General features: G+C 35.8%; 1 protein-coding gene across 1 annotated transcript in view; it reads right to left on the reverse strand.

The window, feature by feature from the left end:
* Positions 1-12,001: 12,001 nt before the first annotated feature.
* Positions 12,002-18,655, reverse strand: part of TMEM161B (transmembrane protein 161B) — a 70,276-nt gene continuing 63,622 nt past the window's right edge. Inside the window, exons 10-12 of the mRNA XM_052643909.1 lie at positions 14,905-15,079; positions 13,553-13,649; positions 12,002-12,376 (exon numbers count right to left, since the gene is read on the reverse strand). Coding sequence (XP_052499869.1) covers positions 12,099-12,376; positions 13,553-13,649; positions 14,905-15,079 — 550 coding nt within the window. The 3' untranslated portion in view covers positions 12,002-12,098. The remainder of the gene's footprint in view (positions 12,377-13,552; positions 13,650-14,904; positions 15,080-18,655) is intronic.

Below are 18,655 nucleotides of genomic sequence, written 5' to 3' on the forward strand. Positions count from 1 at the left end.
GATTAGAAGAAAACAAAGGCAGTACTCTCATCGCCATTGGTCTCAGGCAAGGGAAACAAAAGCAGAAATACATAGGACTATGTCAGATTAAAAAGGTTCTGCACAGCAAAGGAAACCATGAACAAAGTGAAACACAACCTACTGAATGAGAAAAGATACTTGCAAATCATATATGCAATAAGAGCTTAATATCCAAAATATATAAAGAACTGATATAACTCAACAACAAAAAAAGCCAAACGATCTGATTAAAAGATGGGCAGAGGATCTGAAGAGACATTTTCCCAGAGAAGATACACAGATGCCCAAACACATACATGAAAAGATGTTCGATATCAGAGAAATGAAAATCAAAACCACAATGAGATACCACCTCATGCCTTTTAGAATGACTATTATCAAAAAGGCAAGAAATAACAAGTGTTGGAGAGGATGTGGAGAAAAGGAAACCAACACACACTGTTGGTGAGAATGTAAACTGGTGTAGCCATTATGGAAAACAATATGGAGAGTCCTCAAAAAATTAAGAATAGAACCACCATATGATCCAGGTACTCCATTTCTGGCTTTTATACAGAGAATACAAAAACACTAATTTGAAAGATATACGCACCCTTATGTTCAACACAGCATTATTTACAACAGCCAAGATACGGAACAGCACAAGTGCCCGTTGAAGGGTGAATAAAAGAGAGGTGGTATTTAAGTATGTAATGGGCCACTACTCAGCGATAAGAAAAGATGAAAACTTGCCATTTGTCACTTGAAGGTATTATTTTACGCTACATATAACAAGTCAGACAGATTAAGACAAACATTACAAATTCACTCTTATGTGGACTAATGCCAACAAAATTTAAAAACCAAACAAAACAAACACACAGATACAGAGAAAAAAGTAGTGATTACCAGCGGGAAAAGGGTTTTGGGAGAGGGTGAAATGGTTAAAGGGGGCCTACTGTATGGTGACAGATGGGAACTAAACTTTCAGGGGTGAGCACACTGCACTAAATAAATACAGAAGTTGAAATAAAATGTCATCACACACAAAACTTACATAATATTATAAACCAACTTTACCTCAATTGAAAAATAAAACAAAATAAGCAAAATTGACAAATTAGAAAAAAAAATAAGTTTCAGGAGAGGGATTCTGAGATATATCATCTACTTTTCCCCCCTTCATCTTATAAGCACTCCTGCTCAAAGCAGGAATTAATTCAGATTCCCAGACTTCTCTAAGAGTCGTTTAAACAGTATTTCATATTGCTATCCCTATCTCTGATTCTAGAATATATCTTTTCCTTTCAATATTACGCCAACTACTAAGTTTGAGGTTTCGGCCTTGATTGCTCTTAACATTAAGAGAATTGATAACTCTTAACATTTTGATTTGCTTAACATTCAGCAATTTAGCCACACAAACTCTTTCAAGGCAGATTTTGGTCCTCCATGAAGTTTTCCCTAAAAATCAAACTTACATCAGTCCTTAACAAAGCACTTACCATCCTGCATGGCAATCATGTCTTCCAACTAGATTAGGAGCCACTTCAAGGCAAAGACTATATTGTTCATTTAAATGCACATCACACATTCCAGTGGAAAACAGTAACCACTAAATGTTTGCTGTGTAAACAAATACACAACTGAATGAAAGATACACATCACAAAAAAACATACACTCAGTTTATAGAGGTGTGACTATTAATGAGAACACTTGAAACCTTGCCTTGTTTAACTCTCTATTGCCACATGCTGCTAAGTCGCTTCAGTCGTGTCTGGCTCTGTGCGACCCCATAGACGGCAGCCCACCAGGCTCCGCTGTCCCTGGGATTCTCCAGGCAAGAACACTGGGGTGGGTTGCCATTTTCTTCTCCAAGGCATGAAAGTGAAAACTGAAAGTGAAGTCGCTCAGTCGTGCCAGACTCTTAGCCACCCCATGGACTGCAGCCCACCAGGCTCCTCTGCCCATGGGATTTGCAGGCAAGAGTACAGGAGAGGGGTGCCATTGCCTTCTCCCATTGCCACGTAAGGAGGTTTAAATTATTTTCAGATAAACTCAAAAGATTAGTCAGTGGAACTTTCAACTCATGTAATCTAGGAAGAAAAAAAAACCAAACCAGCTTATTCCATCCTAAAACCCAACTAAAAACCCACGATTAATGCTTCTGGGGTTTCACTATGGGGAGATTTCTACCACTCACCTTCTGAATCCATTGCCTCCAGATGCCGTACTCTCCAGAGTCTTCATTTCCTACCTCACTGAGAGGGAGCTGATAATGCTCTTTTCTTGGATTCTGAACTTTGGAAGATTCTGGTATTTCCTTTTACTGCTAGAGAACAGCTGAGACTGTGGGAACTCGGCTTTTATTTGGTTCCTCTGATTTTAAATATCTCCTCTGCTCAAGAGTGCTAGAAAATGTCAGAAACCTATCTAGACTCTTAGAAGTATGTAGAGATAGATGTAAGACAAACACCATAAAATGAGAGTATTTTGGTTCTATCCAGGAGGAGGAGAAAACTTCTGGAACAGTTTTCAGGAAATGAACTGGTGAAGTTTATGACTCTCAGACTTGGGGACTAATAAACTTTTTATTGTGGTAGTATAGTAAGTAGACCAAATCCACTATCAGCATCATTTCAAAGCAAAAGATATTTTAACATCACAAACTCAAGAAACAATCTTAAATAAAAGTTCTTTAAATTTTACCAACTCTGCTTCATGAAAAACATACTGCATTGTCAGTTACATTCTGAAACCTAACTGGTAGCTCTGCTCTTACTCACTTGGCATTTCTGGATTCTAATATTTATGTTATTTTTAAACAAACATTTAAATTTTAGAGCAATTTTAGATTACAGAAAAATTTCAAAGATGATACAGAGAGCTCTATATACACTAACCCCAGTTGCTCCTATTATTAACATCTTACATTAGTATGGTACATTTATCACAACTAATGAACCAATATTGTACATTGTAATTACCTAGTAAAGTCTAGACTTTGTTCAGATTCTATTAGTTTTTACCAGCTGCCATTTTTCTTTTCCAGGATCCCAACTAGGATACCACATTTCATTTGCTATGTCTCTTTAGTTTTTGCTTGGTTCTAAGTTTCTCATAATTTCCCTGGTTTTGGTATTCTTGACAGTTCTGAGACATACTGGCTAGATATTTTGTAGAACTCTCACTTGGGATTTCTATGATGTTCTTCTCATGATTAGACTAGTGTTAGAGATTTTAGAGAGGAAGATCACAACGGTGAGGAGGCAGCTAGAAATTGTAGAAGAGTATCAGAATATCAGAGAGGAGAGCTGCAAAGAGAGTGAGCTCTAGAGATTGGCAGAGTTCTTTCTCATCTTCATCTGAGTTCTGATCAATAGATGTATCTGAGGAAATCACGCAATGCTGGCAGCATAATCACCAGAAAGGAACAGGCAGAAAAATCCTTAGGACTCAAAGAGAGGTAGGAGTAGTTCCTGTTTCCATCAGAACAAAGTGAAAAACTGCAGCCATGAAATTAAAAGACGCTTACTCCTTGGAAGAAAAGTTATGACCAACCTAGACAGCATATTCAAAAGCAGAGACATTACTTTGCCGACTAAGGTCCGTCTAGTCAAGGCTATGGTTTTTCCTGTGGTCATGTGTGGATGTGAGAGTTGGACTGTGAAGAAGGCTGAGCGCCGAAGAATTGATGCTTTTGAACTGTGGTGTCGGAGAAGACTCTTGAGAGTCCCTTGGACTGCAAGGAGATCTAACCAGTCCATTCTGAAGGAGATCAACCCTGGGATTTCTTTGGAAGGAACGATGCTAAAGCTGAAACTCCAGTACTTGGCCACCTCATGCGAAGAGTTGACTCACTGGAAAAGACTGATGCTGGGAGGGATTGGGGGCAGGAGGAGAAGGGGATTGACAGAGGATGAGATGGCTGGATGGCATCACGGACTCGATGGACGTGAGTCTGAGTGAACTCCGGGAGATGGTGATGGACAGGGAGGCCTGGTGTGCTGCGATTCATGGGGTCGCAGAGTCGGACTCAACTGAGCGACTGAAATGAACTTAACTGAAAGTGAGAAAGCTTTGTAACATGTGGGGCATTGGTAGAGTACTCAACAGAGTACTTCCTCAGTAACGGGTAAAAATTATCACTAACTTAAAGGGTGCTCTCATTTTAAAAGTAAGTCTCAAAAGAATCAAACTATCTCCTAGGTTTCCAAGATCTTGGCTACATTCCAGAACAAAGCTCAGAAATATTTAAAGGAATATAAAAATATCCAGCACCCAACAAGACAAAATTCAGTGTCTGGCTTCCAGTCCAAGATTTTCAGGAGGCAAACAAGCAAGAATATATGAACCCCAATGACAAGAAAACCCAATCAATAGATACAAGTTCCAGAGTGACACAGAAGATAACATTAGTAGACACAGACACTGAATCAACTGTTATAAATGTATTTTATATGTTCAAGAAAGTAAATATGAACATGTTAAAGAGAGACAAGGAGAAAATAAAGATCCAAATTGCATCTCTAGATATTAAAAAAAAAAATCTGAACATGAGATAAAAAATACACTGGGTGAGTTAAAGACCAGATTAGACACTGCAGGGGGGGGGAAAAAGTGAACTTCAAGACACAGCAATAAAAACTATCCAAAATTAAACAGAGGGGGAAAAACAAAACTAGGGGAAAAAAAATGAACAGGGTATCAATGAGTTGTGGGACAAATTCAATTTTTTAAAATAACAGATTAAAAAAATTTTGTTTTGCAAGCCAGTACAAAAATGATACTTCCAAATTCTCAAATAAAGTGACAAGATCAGAGCTGTCTTCCATTAAAATGCTAAAACTGAAATCTCCTCTGCCAAGAACTTTAATATTCTCAAGCAGAATCAATACTTTAAAAGGCAAAGAAAACTATTATAAAATTTATTGCATATGTTTGATGATGTAACTGAAAAGCCTTTTGTGGTTGACCCAGGTAACTTGTAAAGATCTACCATACTTTTCTTTCAACACTTTTTTCTGCAGAAAGAGCTATCAAAAAAATTATTATAAAATCCAACAATGCAATGCAACTGCATTCCTACTTCCTTCCTCAGTATGGAAAAATTAAGTCAGTTTTTAACTTGGCCTGAGGTAAAAACCTAGTGATCTAAGAAGCTCAAATGAACTCAAGCAATAAATGTAAGAAACTATAACAAGGGATCATATTAACATTTTTACAGATTAAGTACTTTTTCACGTGCTTTTGTTTAACTGTGAAGTTATCTATATTTCTTGCCCATTCTTTTTTGTTAGTAGTTCTTCATTTATCTTGAACATGAGTCCTTTGTGTAACGTTTTGCAAATATTTTACCAAACTATGACATGCCTATTTTCTTAACACATTTTTTAATGAGCAGAAATTTAATCTCTATGAAATTTTACCATTAAACCTTCTGGTTAAAACAGTGTCCTAAGAAACCTCTGCTTCTAAAATGATCAAATATTCTTCTATTTCCTTTAAAAACTTTATGGTTATATCTTTTACAGTGAAAACTATGGTCCCTCCTAATTTTTGTGTGTAGTATGAGATATAGATTCACTTAAAAAATGAATAAACCATTTTATTCATTATTTTAATGTGGATACCCAGTTACTCTAGTGACAACAGTTAAAGTTGCATTGTTGCTCTTTGAAAATTTTACTATTAAATTAAAAATTGTTATTAAATTTTTAAAATAAATTTTTTGTTTATTACTATAATTCATTTTGATGGGATCTTCAGTTTCAACAGACTATTGACAGGTCATCAACTTTAGACATCAGTCACTTACCCAAAACAGGTACACAGACCATGGACTAGAATGACAGAAATTTAAATATGTGGGAAAAAACTGCATTTCATGTTTTCAGTAGTTGTTAAAAATAGAAAAGAAACAAGTATACACATATAAACAAAACACAATTACAGTAATTCCTAATCTTATCATTGCCACTTTTTTAAAGTAAGTCAACTAACAGGGTTTCATTTGTTTAGTCTTTTGGAATTTCCATTAAGTATACATTGTTTCACTGTAGAGTTTCAGAAAGAGAATGCATTTCAAATAAACCAAATAGATGTTAAAGCCAGGTTTTGTATATAGAGTGCTCTTTTAAAAAATATATCTCCCTCATACTTAATTCTCTAGCAATGGGTACTTAATATACTCAAACTGTGCTCTATATTTAAAATTTTGATATTACTAATCCAAATTCATCATTAGCTATGTTACCTTTGTGTAACAGTATCTGATACTATGACTTTTGGGTAAAATCTGTCATACACACATCATATTGTCTACCAAATGGACACATCTTCAACTCTTTAGAAACCCTTTGCGTCTTTTAAGTTCTACTGAAATAAAATGTTTAAATGTCCAAATTAAGTTAAAATGCATTTGACAGAAAAACTAGAAAAAGTAGACTCAGAAGATTATACTTATTGCGTATTTTAGTCCATTAGCAAACAAGAGGCATTTGATTAAATGGTTATAATCCTTCCTGTACCATGCACCAACTGAAAAGGGGAATATACAATACTGTTCATTTCTTAAAATATTTCTTGAGTGACCTCACACTTAGCAAAATCCAAGTAATCAGGATGTTTTGTTGACCAATGAACCACAGCGATATAAGAAAAACACTATGATGGTGCTCATTTCCTTCAAAGCATTATTTAGAACTTTTCTTCTCAGTGAGGCTTTCCCTCAAGACTCTTTACAATTTTAACCCCAGCCCTCCAACTTCATATTCTCCCTTCCCTGATGCCCTACCCCCCACTCCCCACCAAACTCCTGCTCAGTAGCTCAGTGAGCTATCACTCACTGTCTAACCTATCCCACATGTGATTCATATTCATCTGTTTATAATCTCCTAGAGGGCAGAATTTTGATGTGCTGTTTACTGATGTATGTAGGGCAATTTCTGGAATACTACCCACTCACGCCTTTCAATGTGTGGATCACAATAAACTGGAAAATTCTGAAAGAGATGGGAATATCAGACTACCTGACCTGCCTCTTGAGAAACTTGTACGCAGGTCAGGAAGCAACAGTTAGAACTGGACATGGAACAACAGACTGGTTCCAAATAGGAAAAGGAGTACGTCAAGGCTGTATATTGTCACCCTGCTTATTTAACTTACATGCAGAGTACATCAAGAGAAACACTGGGCTGGAGGAAGCACAAGCTGGAATCAAGATGCCGGAAGAAATATCAATAACCTCAGATATGCAGATGACACCACCCTTATGGCAGAAAGTGAAGAGGAACTAAAAAGCCTCTTGATGAGAGTGAAAAAGGAGAGTGAAAAAGTTGGCTTAAAGCTCAACATTCAGAAAATGAAGATCATGGCATCTGGTCCCATCACTTCATGGGAAATAGATGGGGAAACAGTGACAGACTTTATTTTTTTGGGCTCCAAAATCACTGCAGATGGTGACTGCAGCCATGAAATTAAAAGACGCTTGCTCCTTGGAAGAAAAGTTATGACCAACCTAGATAGCATATTCAAAAGCAGAGACATTACTCTGCCAACAAAGCTCTGTCTAGTCAAGGCTATGGTTTTTCCAGCAGTCACGTATGGATGTGAGAGTTGGACTATAAAGAAAGCTGAGCACCGTAGAATTGATGCTTTTGAACTGCGGTGTTGGAGAAGACTCTTGAGAGTCCCTTGGACTGCAAGGCAATCCAACCAGTCTATCCTAAAGCAGATAGATCAGTCCTGGCTGTTCATTGGAAGGACTGATGTTGAAACTGAAACTCCAAAACTTTGGCCACCTGATGCGAAAAGCTGACTCACTGGAAAAGACCCTGATGTTGGGAAAGATTGAAGGTAGGAGAAGGGGACAACAGAGGATGAGATGGTTAGATGTTATCACCGACTGAATGGACATGAGTTTGGGTAGACTCCAGGAGTTGGTGATGGACAGGGAGGCCTGGCGTGCTGCGGTTCATGGGGTTGCAAAGAGTTGGACATGACTGAGTGACTGAACTGAACTGAATTCATATTTATTGAACAAAGAATTAAATGAGTAGAAACCAAAATACTCCTGGAGAAAATATTCTTTGTGAAGTCATTCTCAACTAACAATAAATGAATGTCTTCTAACTAATATGATATGTAACCATTCCTGAAGCCAAAAGTAGTTATTCATTTTTCTCATGCTAACATAAACAGAAGTTAATATCAGATTTAGAAATATACAATTATATATTTAATGTAAACTATTTGCTTTATTTAACATATGATTAACCTGAGGTTCTCCCTGGTGGCTCAGACAATAAATAATCTTTCTGCAATGCAGGAGACCCAAGTTTGATCCCCTGGAGAAGGACATGGCAATCTACTCCAGTATTCTTGCCTGGAGGATTCCACGGACTGAGAAGCCTGGTGGACTACAGTCCACAGGGTCGTAAAAAGTAGGACAAGACTGAGAGACTAACACACACACACACACACACACACACACACCCCTGAGGTCAACAGTGATGATAATTCAGTTTTATTTAATTAGTACGGATTGAATGTCTAGTAAGTGTAAAAAAAAACACACAAACAAACAGACAAATTGCCGGTAGAAATGGGATGCGAAGAAATGCTTCCTGATTCTAAGGTCAACATTCTTGCTACAAAATCATGCTACTTCATTTAATAAAATGGGTAGCTTTCTGCCAAATGGGAGAAAGGGGAGGAATAACTACATACAGGGAGTTTTAAAAGAAATAAAAAACAGAACAACAGAACAAAAAAAATGCAAACTCTCTGAATCATTAAAGATTAAAAAAAAAAGAAGGGAAAGGTTGACATCAGCTCTTTGATCATCCTTAATGCCTAATGTCCATGTTGGAGTTTTCATGGCATATAATCAGCTCAGCTATAAACTCAGAGTACAGACATAATGAGACAAATGGGAATTAGATGATGAGAATGTAGGACTATTTGAGACACTGGGTTCAAGCTCTAGGACAGCGTGTTTAAATCTGATTCTTTAAGCCACCTAAAGCTCTGTGAAGACACAGGATGATCGACATTCAAAAATGACTTAGTTTTATTTTGCTGAAGAGCCAAATACCATGATAGACCATTTTCAATTATAAGATAGCTCAGAAAGTGTGTATAAATTCAGAGAATGTTGAGACCCCAAGCTCTCCAATACTGAGAATTTAATCTTTCACTTGAAAGAATAAAATCCACCCAGTTAAATTCCCATTACAGACTTCATAATGAATTCTACTTATTGCTTCCTGGACCTATCAATTCCACTAATAGATGAATATCTCTTCTGAATCATAACTTAAGAAGAAATGTCACTATTTTACCAATGATATTTATATCAGAAACAGTAAGACAACGAGTCCACACTGCAAGGATACATTGGTCATTTATGCATAACAATTGAAATTCTGGGGAAAAACCAAAGATTATCAAAATAACTACAATATTAAGATAGAATTATATGCTTTTCATTTTGGACAAACCAATGGGAGCAGAACAGAGCTCTAATTTTTACAGTGCAATGGCAGGGGCTGGGGGCAGGAACCAACAAATTGTCAAGTAACATTCTACAGATGATAGGAAGCAAGATTTTATGGGTTCCCAGTTAATCTGGCAAAAATATAAAATAAAAATAACTGATTTCTGAAGCATTTATACCGATTATAGAGTCCACTGTAAAAAATAGTTCTATTGACCTAATTTGAGATATTCAAAAATATTACTTGCAGTCTCTTTGCAACATATACATGTATCAAAAAACCATTGTTATACTACAACTTTATATGAATTATATCTCGACTTAAAAATATTACTCAGTTTACATAAAGTACAGACCCTTTTGCATTTAATATAATCTTTGATACAAAGACAACATGCTTAAATTAACCAGTTAGTAGTTACAATCATCTTTCTCTCAAAATTTGCTTTAAAAGGCTAAAAAACTAAGTCCACCACTTCAATTAACCAGTGGCTTCTATAAATTCATAGTATACTCAGGGAGAATTCAGGTTTAAAAAGAGTGAAATAAATAGTATTTCAGAAATACATGCTAGTCCATCTAATAATGAATTCTATTCCTTTCCCTCCATATAACTCCACTATACAATCTTTGAAAATCAAAATAACTTCAATTGTAACTTTCATAATATAGCTTTTAAAATAAGAATGGTTATAAACAACAGGAGAGATTTTTTTCCAAGTCCAACATGTGAGAACTTTCGTATACAAAATATGTGTCATACTTCACTGTAATCTTGTTATAAGATACTTATTTTAATAATGCTGGTATCTCAAGATATATTTGGTATGCTTCTTTTGGAAACACACATGAACTATCATTAGGCTATATTCACAATTATTCAAAGACCTTTATCCAACTTAAGCACTTATTTTATTACTTAGTCTTTTTCAAATATCAGCTATTTTCAAAATATTTAATCTATACCAAAAGATAGGAATTTGCTATACTGAGATTATTCAAATGAATATGAACCACAAGGCTTGAAAATAATGCCAAAAGATGGAAGAGTCTCAAAACTGCTTTCAATAGTGACAATAGCACTGAAACATAATACAAGCCTCACAAGAGAGTTAAATGCAAGAATATTTACCAATATCTACTCATTTGAGGGGGCTGGAACCTGTTTATCTTTTATATTCATCCCTATGTAAAAAAGCATTCAAAAAAATTTATTATTTTTCTCCATTCTTTTGAATTTCTCAAATTACTTCAATTTCTGTCCTATTAAGTAAAAACACTGCAAATAAAATCTCTACAAAATTAAAACAAAACAAGTCCTATATAACATAGGCTTAAATGACACCAGATTTGTCTAGAGTGTGAAAGGTTCTAATTTTTTTTTTAATGGTAGAAAAAGAATTTTAGCTGGGGAGCAATCACCTAAGTATTTATAAAATTGGAAGTACTCTCACACATGTGTGTGCTAAGTTGCTTCAGTCGTGTCCGACTCTGCGACCCTATGGACGTTCTCCAGGCAAGACCACTTCCTTCTCTAGACTCTCACACACAGGCAACATAAATAAACTGCTTACTCGGATGAATTTTCAAAACGTATTTTAATCTCATTCCAGGAAGAAAGAAAATTTCTAGATACAAACGCATCTCATTCAATCACATTTTAACATACATTCAGCAACTTAAAATATTATAAGAATCCAATATTTTCATCTTTTATAATCTCAATATATTATATATTTAATATATAATATATATATGTACAATACATACAGGTAGTCAGCAGGATTACAAAGTAATTTTTTAAAAGTCTGATCAACATTGATAAATACTTTTGGACTATTAAAAAGAACTATACTTAGGATCATAGAATAAAATAAAATATGGGAGGTCCAAACCTAATGGCAAGACTGCAAATGTTCATGTAGCCAATCATTTAAAAGATCCCTCAAGTTGGATAGAACGGATTTTAAAGCAATACTCTCGCTACTCTCAAGCAGCAGTACTTGTAAATATTAAGCATGTACATCTCCATTTAATTTAAAATTTCTATGCAGCTTTCTTTACTGTAATATACAGTAGCTATTTCTTCCTTTCTGTTGGATTTTGCCGTTGTTGCTGTTTGAAGAGTGACTGGTATATTACCAACAGAAGTGACTTTAACTCCCTCTCCTCCCCTAAAGCATGGCTCAGTTTGAAGATTGTTCTATAGGCAGCTATTATGAATATCAACAGTACCTTAATACCATTAACAGAACCAATCAATAACTGGAGTCATATGAGAAGTTTAAAGACTGATGGAGGTTTCTGTAAACCAAGGTCATCGGAAGTATTACACCTGCAGATAGCCCTCTCACATCCCTTAATGCAAGGAGTTAAAATTTCAACACCATAGTAGAGCAGTTAACAACCTATTCTATTAATTTAAAATATTAATACCATTAATCCACCCTGAGAATACAGAGGAAGTATTTAAAACAAGATATTCTGATATGGTTTCTTTCCTTTGTATTTGCTTTCTTCCGGTTTTAGTTGGCCCTTCAAGGGTACGATATTTGAATTCAAAGTGTGACTTTGATATCCGTTTTTGTTAACTGAGGTTCATGCCACAGTGAGATACTGGTGATAGAAAAGCCCAAAAAGGCTTGTAGAAAAGAGACAAGCAGCAATCCACCAGGTCAGAAAAGACAGAAGTCCTCGAAAAAGCAGAGGAGTGAAAATGTTTTTTAAGCTGCTCAGTGCCACTGTTATTTGTGTAACAGTTACCTTCATCTTCCCATCAGCAGATGGTGATTCAGAGTGAACAGAATTGGAGGGTAGACTATTATCCACTGGCAAGGCAGACATAGATTCTGGATAAATCCCCCAGGAATGATTACCTAGAAAATTAAAGATGCAAATAAAATGTGAAGAGTAAGTAATTCCAAAGCTTCTTACTAAAAAAAAAAAAAATTCCTTAACTTATATTTCAAATTAAGAACAAGAAGTTTAGTGGCACAACAAATTATTTTATGTTGAAAATAAAGTAAAATAATAAGCTCTCTACATATTTAGGGAAAATTCACTTAACTTGACCAGACTATAATCTAACCTTCTCAGTAGAACTACACATAAAAGCCAAAAACTAATTTACTTTTAATTAAACTGCATTAAAATCTGGTAAAATAACAAACATTCTCTTCCCTGTATAATGCATGAATCAACTACCTCTACTGGAGTGACAGAACGGATTCTGTAACTTCTTAGAATCTTTTCTACCTCTAGAATATCAGAGTAATTTCTTTCTCAGAAACTATCTATGATCCCAATGTGAGAGACTATTAATAGCTTCCAGAAATTTTTTCATCATACACTTTCCTAGTTGATAGGACATGAGTCATGTAATTTACCACTGAGCCACTCTTTTCCATAGATTCCTGAAAGAGTATTTACATCTGTCATCAGCTCTACAGTATCTACAAGTCAACGCAACAATGCTTTCAATTCTCTTGGGCTTCTAAAACCCCTACACTGGCAGACTGCCAGATCTAAGCAAAGAAATACTCAACTCGGTAATAGATAATTCTTGAGTAACACCACAGAGGGGCTTGATTGTTTAGTGAATAGACTTACAGAAGAACTTTGTTCTGCAACTGAGAAATCTTACTCTATCCAAGTTAAGTTATCTGAAGTAGAACCCACCAAAAGATCCACTTCATAAATTTAAAAGTACCTCATAATAATTTAAACGTTATGCACTAACACAATCTTAAAATACAAAATATTAAGACTAAAAAGTGCTTACTCAAGTTACTCAGAATTAACCTTTAGCAAACAATTCTTTTAACATTATACAGATTTTCAAAATCTTTATAATCTTGATTTTGATTTTCAAAATCAAGAAGATAAATCAATGAATCAACTTCTAGAGCTTAAAGGTTCCCATGTTTCCTCGTAAAACTTCTAAAGAGAGAATCAACTTTAAGAGGCATATTTCTTTGTAGGTAACAGAAAACATTATGAATTACAGGTAGAAAGCAGAGCAATGAGCTTCCCAGCTGCCAGCATATGCCTACCTAGAGTTTTCAAAAGCAGGGTTGTGTGAAGCAGCATGACCAGAGGAGCCACATACTGCAGCGCAATGACACAAAGGTAATAAAAGACTCGAGCGACCTGGAACAACATTTTTAAGTTTCTAACATAGCTGACATGTTATGAATGAGTTAAACTTTTGTATCAAACTGAATCATCAAACTGAATCGCTTAAAAGATAAATAATCCTTCCATGGGAAGAAAAGCTAACTGGAAATAAATTTGTACTTCATTATAAATGCCCCCAGACTGACTTCAGAAAGGCTCAGTTTGAAGGTTCTTTAAAATGTGAAAAAAGCATTAAATCCCTTAAAAATTGTTAAGTGATTAATACAAATTGGAGAAACAAAATCAGTGAAATTCAAATGGCATATATTCACTTATTTCAAATATAAAACAAAATGCTAAAATTTCTGAAGACACCTAAAATGTCAAAGTAAATAACAATAAAAGTCATAGAGGAACATAACACCCTCATAAATAAAAATATTAATCCCTATTTACATTAGACTGAAGTAAAATTCAAAGTATGAAAATACATGAAAGGTAAAACATAAAAAGTTATTTGAATCTTGACAGAGTCAAGATGAAATTCCAGAGTAAAAAACAAGAGGATCTGATACCATGTTTCTTTAAAAAGACTTGATCAGCTTGTGGGTCTAGTTCATTACATCGGTGGATGGATTCCTAGCACCTTCCTTCTCTGGGCTCTCCATTAAGTTAAAATTTATGTTCCATGTTCAAGTACTTGGATTAATGTTAAAAGGAATACATTTAGTCACTAAAACTAGTATTTCCTATTCTTTAAGTCACAAAAGCTATACAATATACTGTGATGTCTTTCAGATCAGTTAGGGGAGTCCCATTTAGCAAACGTAGATATACCACAGCTTTGTAACCCAAACTGTCTGATACTTAAAAGTACTTAAGGCAGGAAGGGGAACTGAGACCCTTTCTTCACCTAACACCCAAATCAGATCAATGTCTCTGACATCTGTCAGTTTAAGGTTATTCTATCTGTTCATAATAAGAATATCATGGAATGAAACTACGACTGAAGGAAATCAAACACTTTTATTTTTGTGCACGTGCGTGCTAAGTTGCTTCAGTCGTGTCCGATCCTTTGCAACCCCATGCGATCCTTTGCAACCCGCCAGGCTCCTCTGTCCATGGGATTCTCCAGGCAAGAACACTGGAGTGGGTTGCCATGCCCTCCTCCAGGGGATCTTCCTGACCCAGGTTCAAACCCAGGTCTCCTGCACTGGCAGGTGGGTTCTTTACCGCTAGCGCCATCAGTATTTGCTATTTTTCATTTTGGCAACAGTGTAAAACTTACCATTTTCTGAAGCTCAACTGTGCTTATTCGCCCTGCTTCTTTCTTCATTTGATCCACACATTTCTGGGCTAAGTTTAAGTAAGCTTGCAGGTGACTACGCATCATGGCCAACCGCAAAGCACAGAGCACGATTATTAACCAGAGTCGCAGAGTATCGAACGTAGCTTCTGTCATTCTACAGATCAAAAAGTTGATATGGTGCTCTCAAAGACCAAAAAATGCTAGCATGCTAGTTATATGTGTTAATGTTCACTGGATAAGATATTTAATACAAGTAAATCTAGACTTGGTTACAACTGGAGACATGAAAAGTGTCCCACTCTATCACAGACTTACAGGATACTTTCACTTGCATAACAAATAAATGCATCATGAATCGAAGAAGTACCAGATAAGTCTAAAAGAAAAAAGTAGAGCAATACTTGGGATTCCTTTCTCTATCCATCCTCCAGGTGTGGGGGTAGGGGAATGACTCTAAGCAAAAAGGGAAGTTGGGAGTTCTTAAACTGGAGACTACAAGAAAGAAGGAAGGAAACCCCAGGAGCTTGCCCGTGAACTATTGAGTTAACAACCCATCTGTTTCTGGCTACAGTTTTGTTTGATCACATAAACACCTGAGTAGGATCTTTCACTCTGCTGAATTCCTGACTGGGATCAAGAATTCTGATATAATACAATAAAATCAGATGCTCTTTAAAGGACTTTAGAAAGAAGAGGTAAATTCTGATGTCCTTTAGGGGTTTAAGATTTATAAAAGACCATGGTTTCTGCTTAGATAAAAGATAACATTGTAATCTGAAGACAATGCTTATACCGAGCCTGACTCTATTCAAATTTCTAGTACTATCAGGTAGTTAAACATGTGACTGTTGAAATGTGTCTAGTGATCTGCCAGACAGGATGTGGAACTTACAAGTGTCTCCCCCAAATTCTTAAAGACTATGAGGGTAGACTGGATGGCTATAAGGAAGAATGAGTGGGAAGAGATATAAAACCAACACTTTGTTCCAAAATAGGCTCTATTATCATCCCCGTCTTCTGTTCTGTTTAAGTACCTAGGAAAGGGACTAAAACTACAATAAAGAAAAAGCTGCCTGTGGAAATAAAGTTGAAAAACAGTACAGGAAACAGAAAAGGCAGAGAAGATGAGAAAGGATACAGTTTTGGTTGAACTACTTATGAAACAGAGGTGATAGAGGGATGGAGCAAAGGCTTTATTATGCATGCTCTTTACTGGTTTCCTTTTTACAAGGCCATGAGAAATGCACATTGGTTAGGAAGCATAAAGGCAAACTTTTATCAATACATTTACATTATAATAAACAATAAGATTAAAGCATCAGTCATGTGAGAATGAGAATACACAAAGATTTAGGACCGTCCACAGCCTTGAACCCTTCCAGGGCCTACAGACAATACTGTGCTCCCTGGTGTGGTGCAACCAGGGGGCTTGGCTGGTAGAGTTCTGAAGACAGCTAGTATATACACTTTGAGGATGACAGGTAATAGAAATGAAGGGAATGGTACGAGGGAGTGAATCAAAAAATATGTGCCCTGTTTACGAGGAGTTCAGGATTTAGGTAACAGTTCTGCTGCTAAGTCACTTCAGTCGTGTCCGACTCTGTGCAACCCCATAGACCGTAGCCTACCAGGCTCCCCAGTCCCTGGGATTCTCCAGGCAAGAACACTGGAGTGGGTTGCCATTTCCTTCTCCAGTGCATGAAAGTGAAAAGTGAAAGTGACGTCGCTCAGTCGTGTCTGACTCTTAGCGACCCCAGGGACTGACTGCAGCCTACCAGGCTCCTCCGTCCATGGGATTTTCCAGGCAAGAGTACTGCAGTGGGGTGCCATTGCCTTCTCCTTACAGTTCTACTAATAGTTATCTAATTAGTACCTCTAATTCAGATTGCTTACTTAACTTCATAAGGATTTGGTCAGTTGATATGATAGGGTATCTCAGGAAAGAGTCTGAGCTGGGGCAAAATATGCAGGTAAAGAAAAGGCAGAAGAAATTCCTCCAAATTCTAGAAGCCATTCTAGGTATCACTGTACAGGTTCTCTTTTGGTTTTCTTAAGAGGTTACAAGCACACATGGACTCTGCCTGCATTTCATTTCTTGATGCCCAAGCAGAACACATGGATGGATGAGTTTAAATACATTTCTGGGTGGAAACTACATTCTAACCATTTTTGCCTCTCACTACAAATAAAGGCCTTTGACCAACCATTTACTCCATGTGACAGACAAAGGACCTGGGTTAATGGGCAGCCATTCTTTCTCAATCTACCACATGGGCTTTGGATTTTAAACAAAAATTTTAAACCACTGCTGTCTAATCACTTAATGTAATTATCTAACAAATAAAAAAGGAATAAAATGGAGCACAGATAAGACTATAATTTTGTTTCCATCATTTACCAAGCAAGAATACTGGAGTGGGTTGACATTCCCTTTTCCAAGGGATTTTCCCGACCCAGGGATCAAACCTGGGTCACCCACACTGCACTGCAGGCAGATTCTCTACCTCAGTCTAGAACCCTACAATCCTTAGGATTAACTTTTAAATACTCAGAGTGAACCTGTCAAGTTGAAATTACCATTAAAGCTTACTTATGTGGGGAAAAAATGTTATGACTTCAAAGTATACTTTCTTAGTTCAATAAGGTTAAGTGTTAAACAAAAAAAATCATGGTCATCACTGATTCTATACTTATTCCAACACAAATCTGTACCAGGGTCTAAAAGAAATGCATAATGTAAAATGCATACTGTGGAATCAATGACTAGTCAAGTTTTTCTATTTTAATTTTGATAAGGCAAAGCAGTGGAAGGAACAATTATTAAGCACTTATTTCTAGCCAGTTGCATTACATGTGTTCTTTCATTTAATTCCAATGATAACCTTGTGAGGTAGATACTATTATCTTCATTTTCCAGATGGGGAAACAGAGGCTCAGTGAAGCTAAATAATCTCCCTCAAGTGACAGCTTTAGTAAGGATCAGAACTGGGGTTTGAACCAGCTCTGCCTGAATCTTTTTATTACTCTAATAGTTCCACAAGGCTAATGAACTAACATATCAAGTACAGTTACTAATGCCTTTTAACAAACTGTTTATTTTCTTCTTCTCCTGTTAAAGTACAGCTGTCTAATTGGGGAATAAGACCTGCTATTAGATAATAATGTTAAGGCTTTATTTTTAATTTTGATAGGTATGACAACACTGTCATGTAGAAAAATATCTTTATTTTTTAGAGAGGCATACTGAAGTTCCTAGAGGTAAAAATGTTATGCTTCTGGTTTACTTGAAAAGATACTTTATCAAAAAATAAAACAAAAAACAATACGGAAAATATTAATAACTCTTAAGGGGCTGAATATATAAACTTTCATTTATAAAATTTTCCCTTTATAATTTTCACAATTAAGAAAAAATAACAGAAATGTACGAAGTGTCTTAAAAACAAGTGCTATCAAAAAAAAAAAAAGAAAAATCTCAGATATCAACTGGACATCAAGTGAAAAGGCAGAAAAACTTACAAGTGTATAAGATAATATAAGTGCAGAGTAATAATAATTCACAATCATACTGAAGATCACCAAAAGTTTAAATGATGACCTGTAATTTCCATTTTATGATATTTTAAAACATTTCTATTAACGTTTTAAAAATACACTCTTAATATTATAATTAAAAACATGAACACAGTAAAAAACATTTCAGAAAAGTTTTGATTATATAATAAAATAA

This window comes from Budorcas taxicolor, chromosome 7, assembly GCF_023091745.1.
Source record: "Budorcas taxicolor isolate Tak-1 chromosome 7, Takin1.1, whole genome shotgun sequence".
Lineage (NCBI taxonomy): Eukaryota > Metazoa > Chordata > Mammalia > Artiodactyla > Bovidae > Budorcas > Budorcas taxicolor.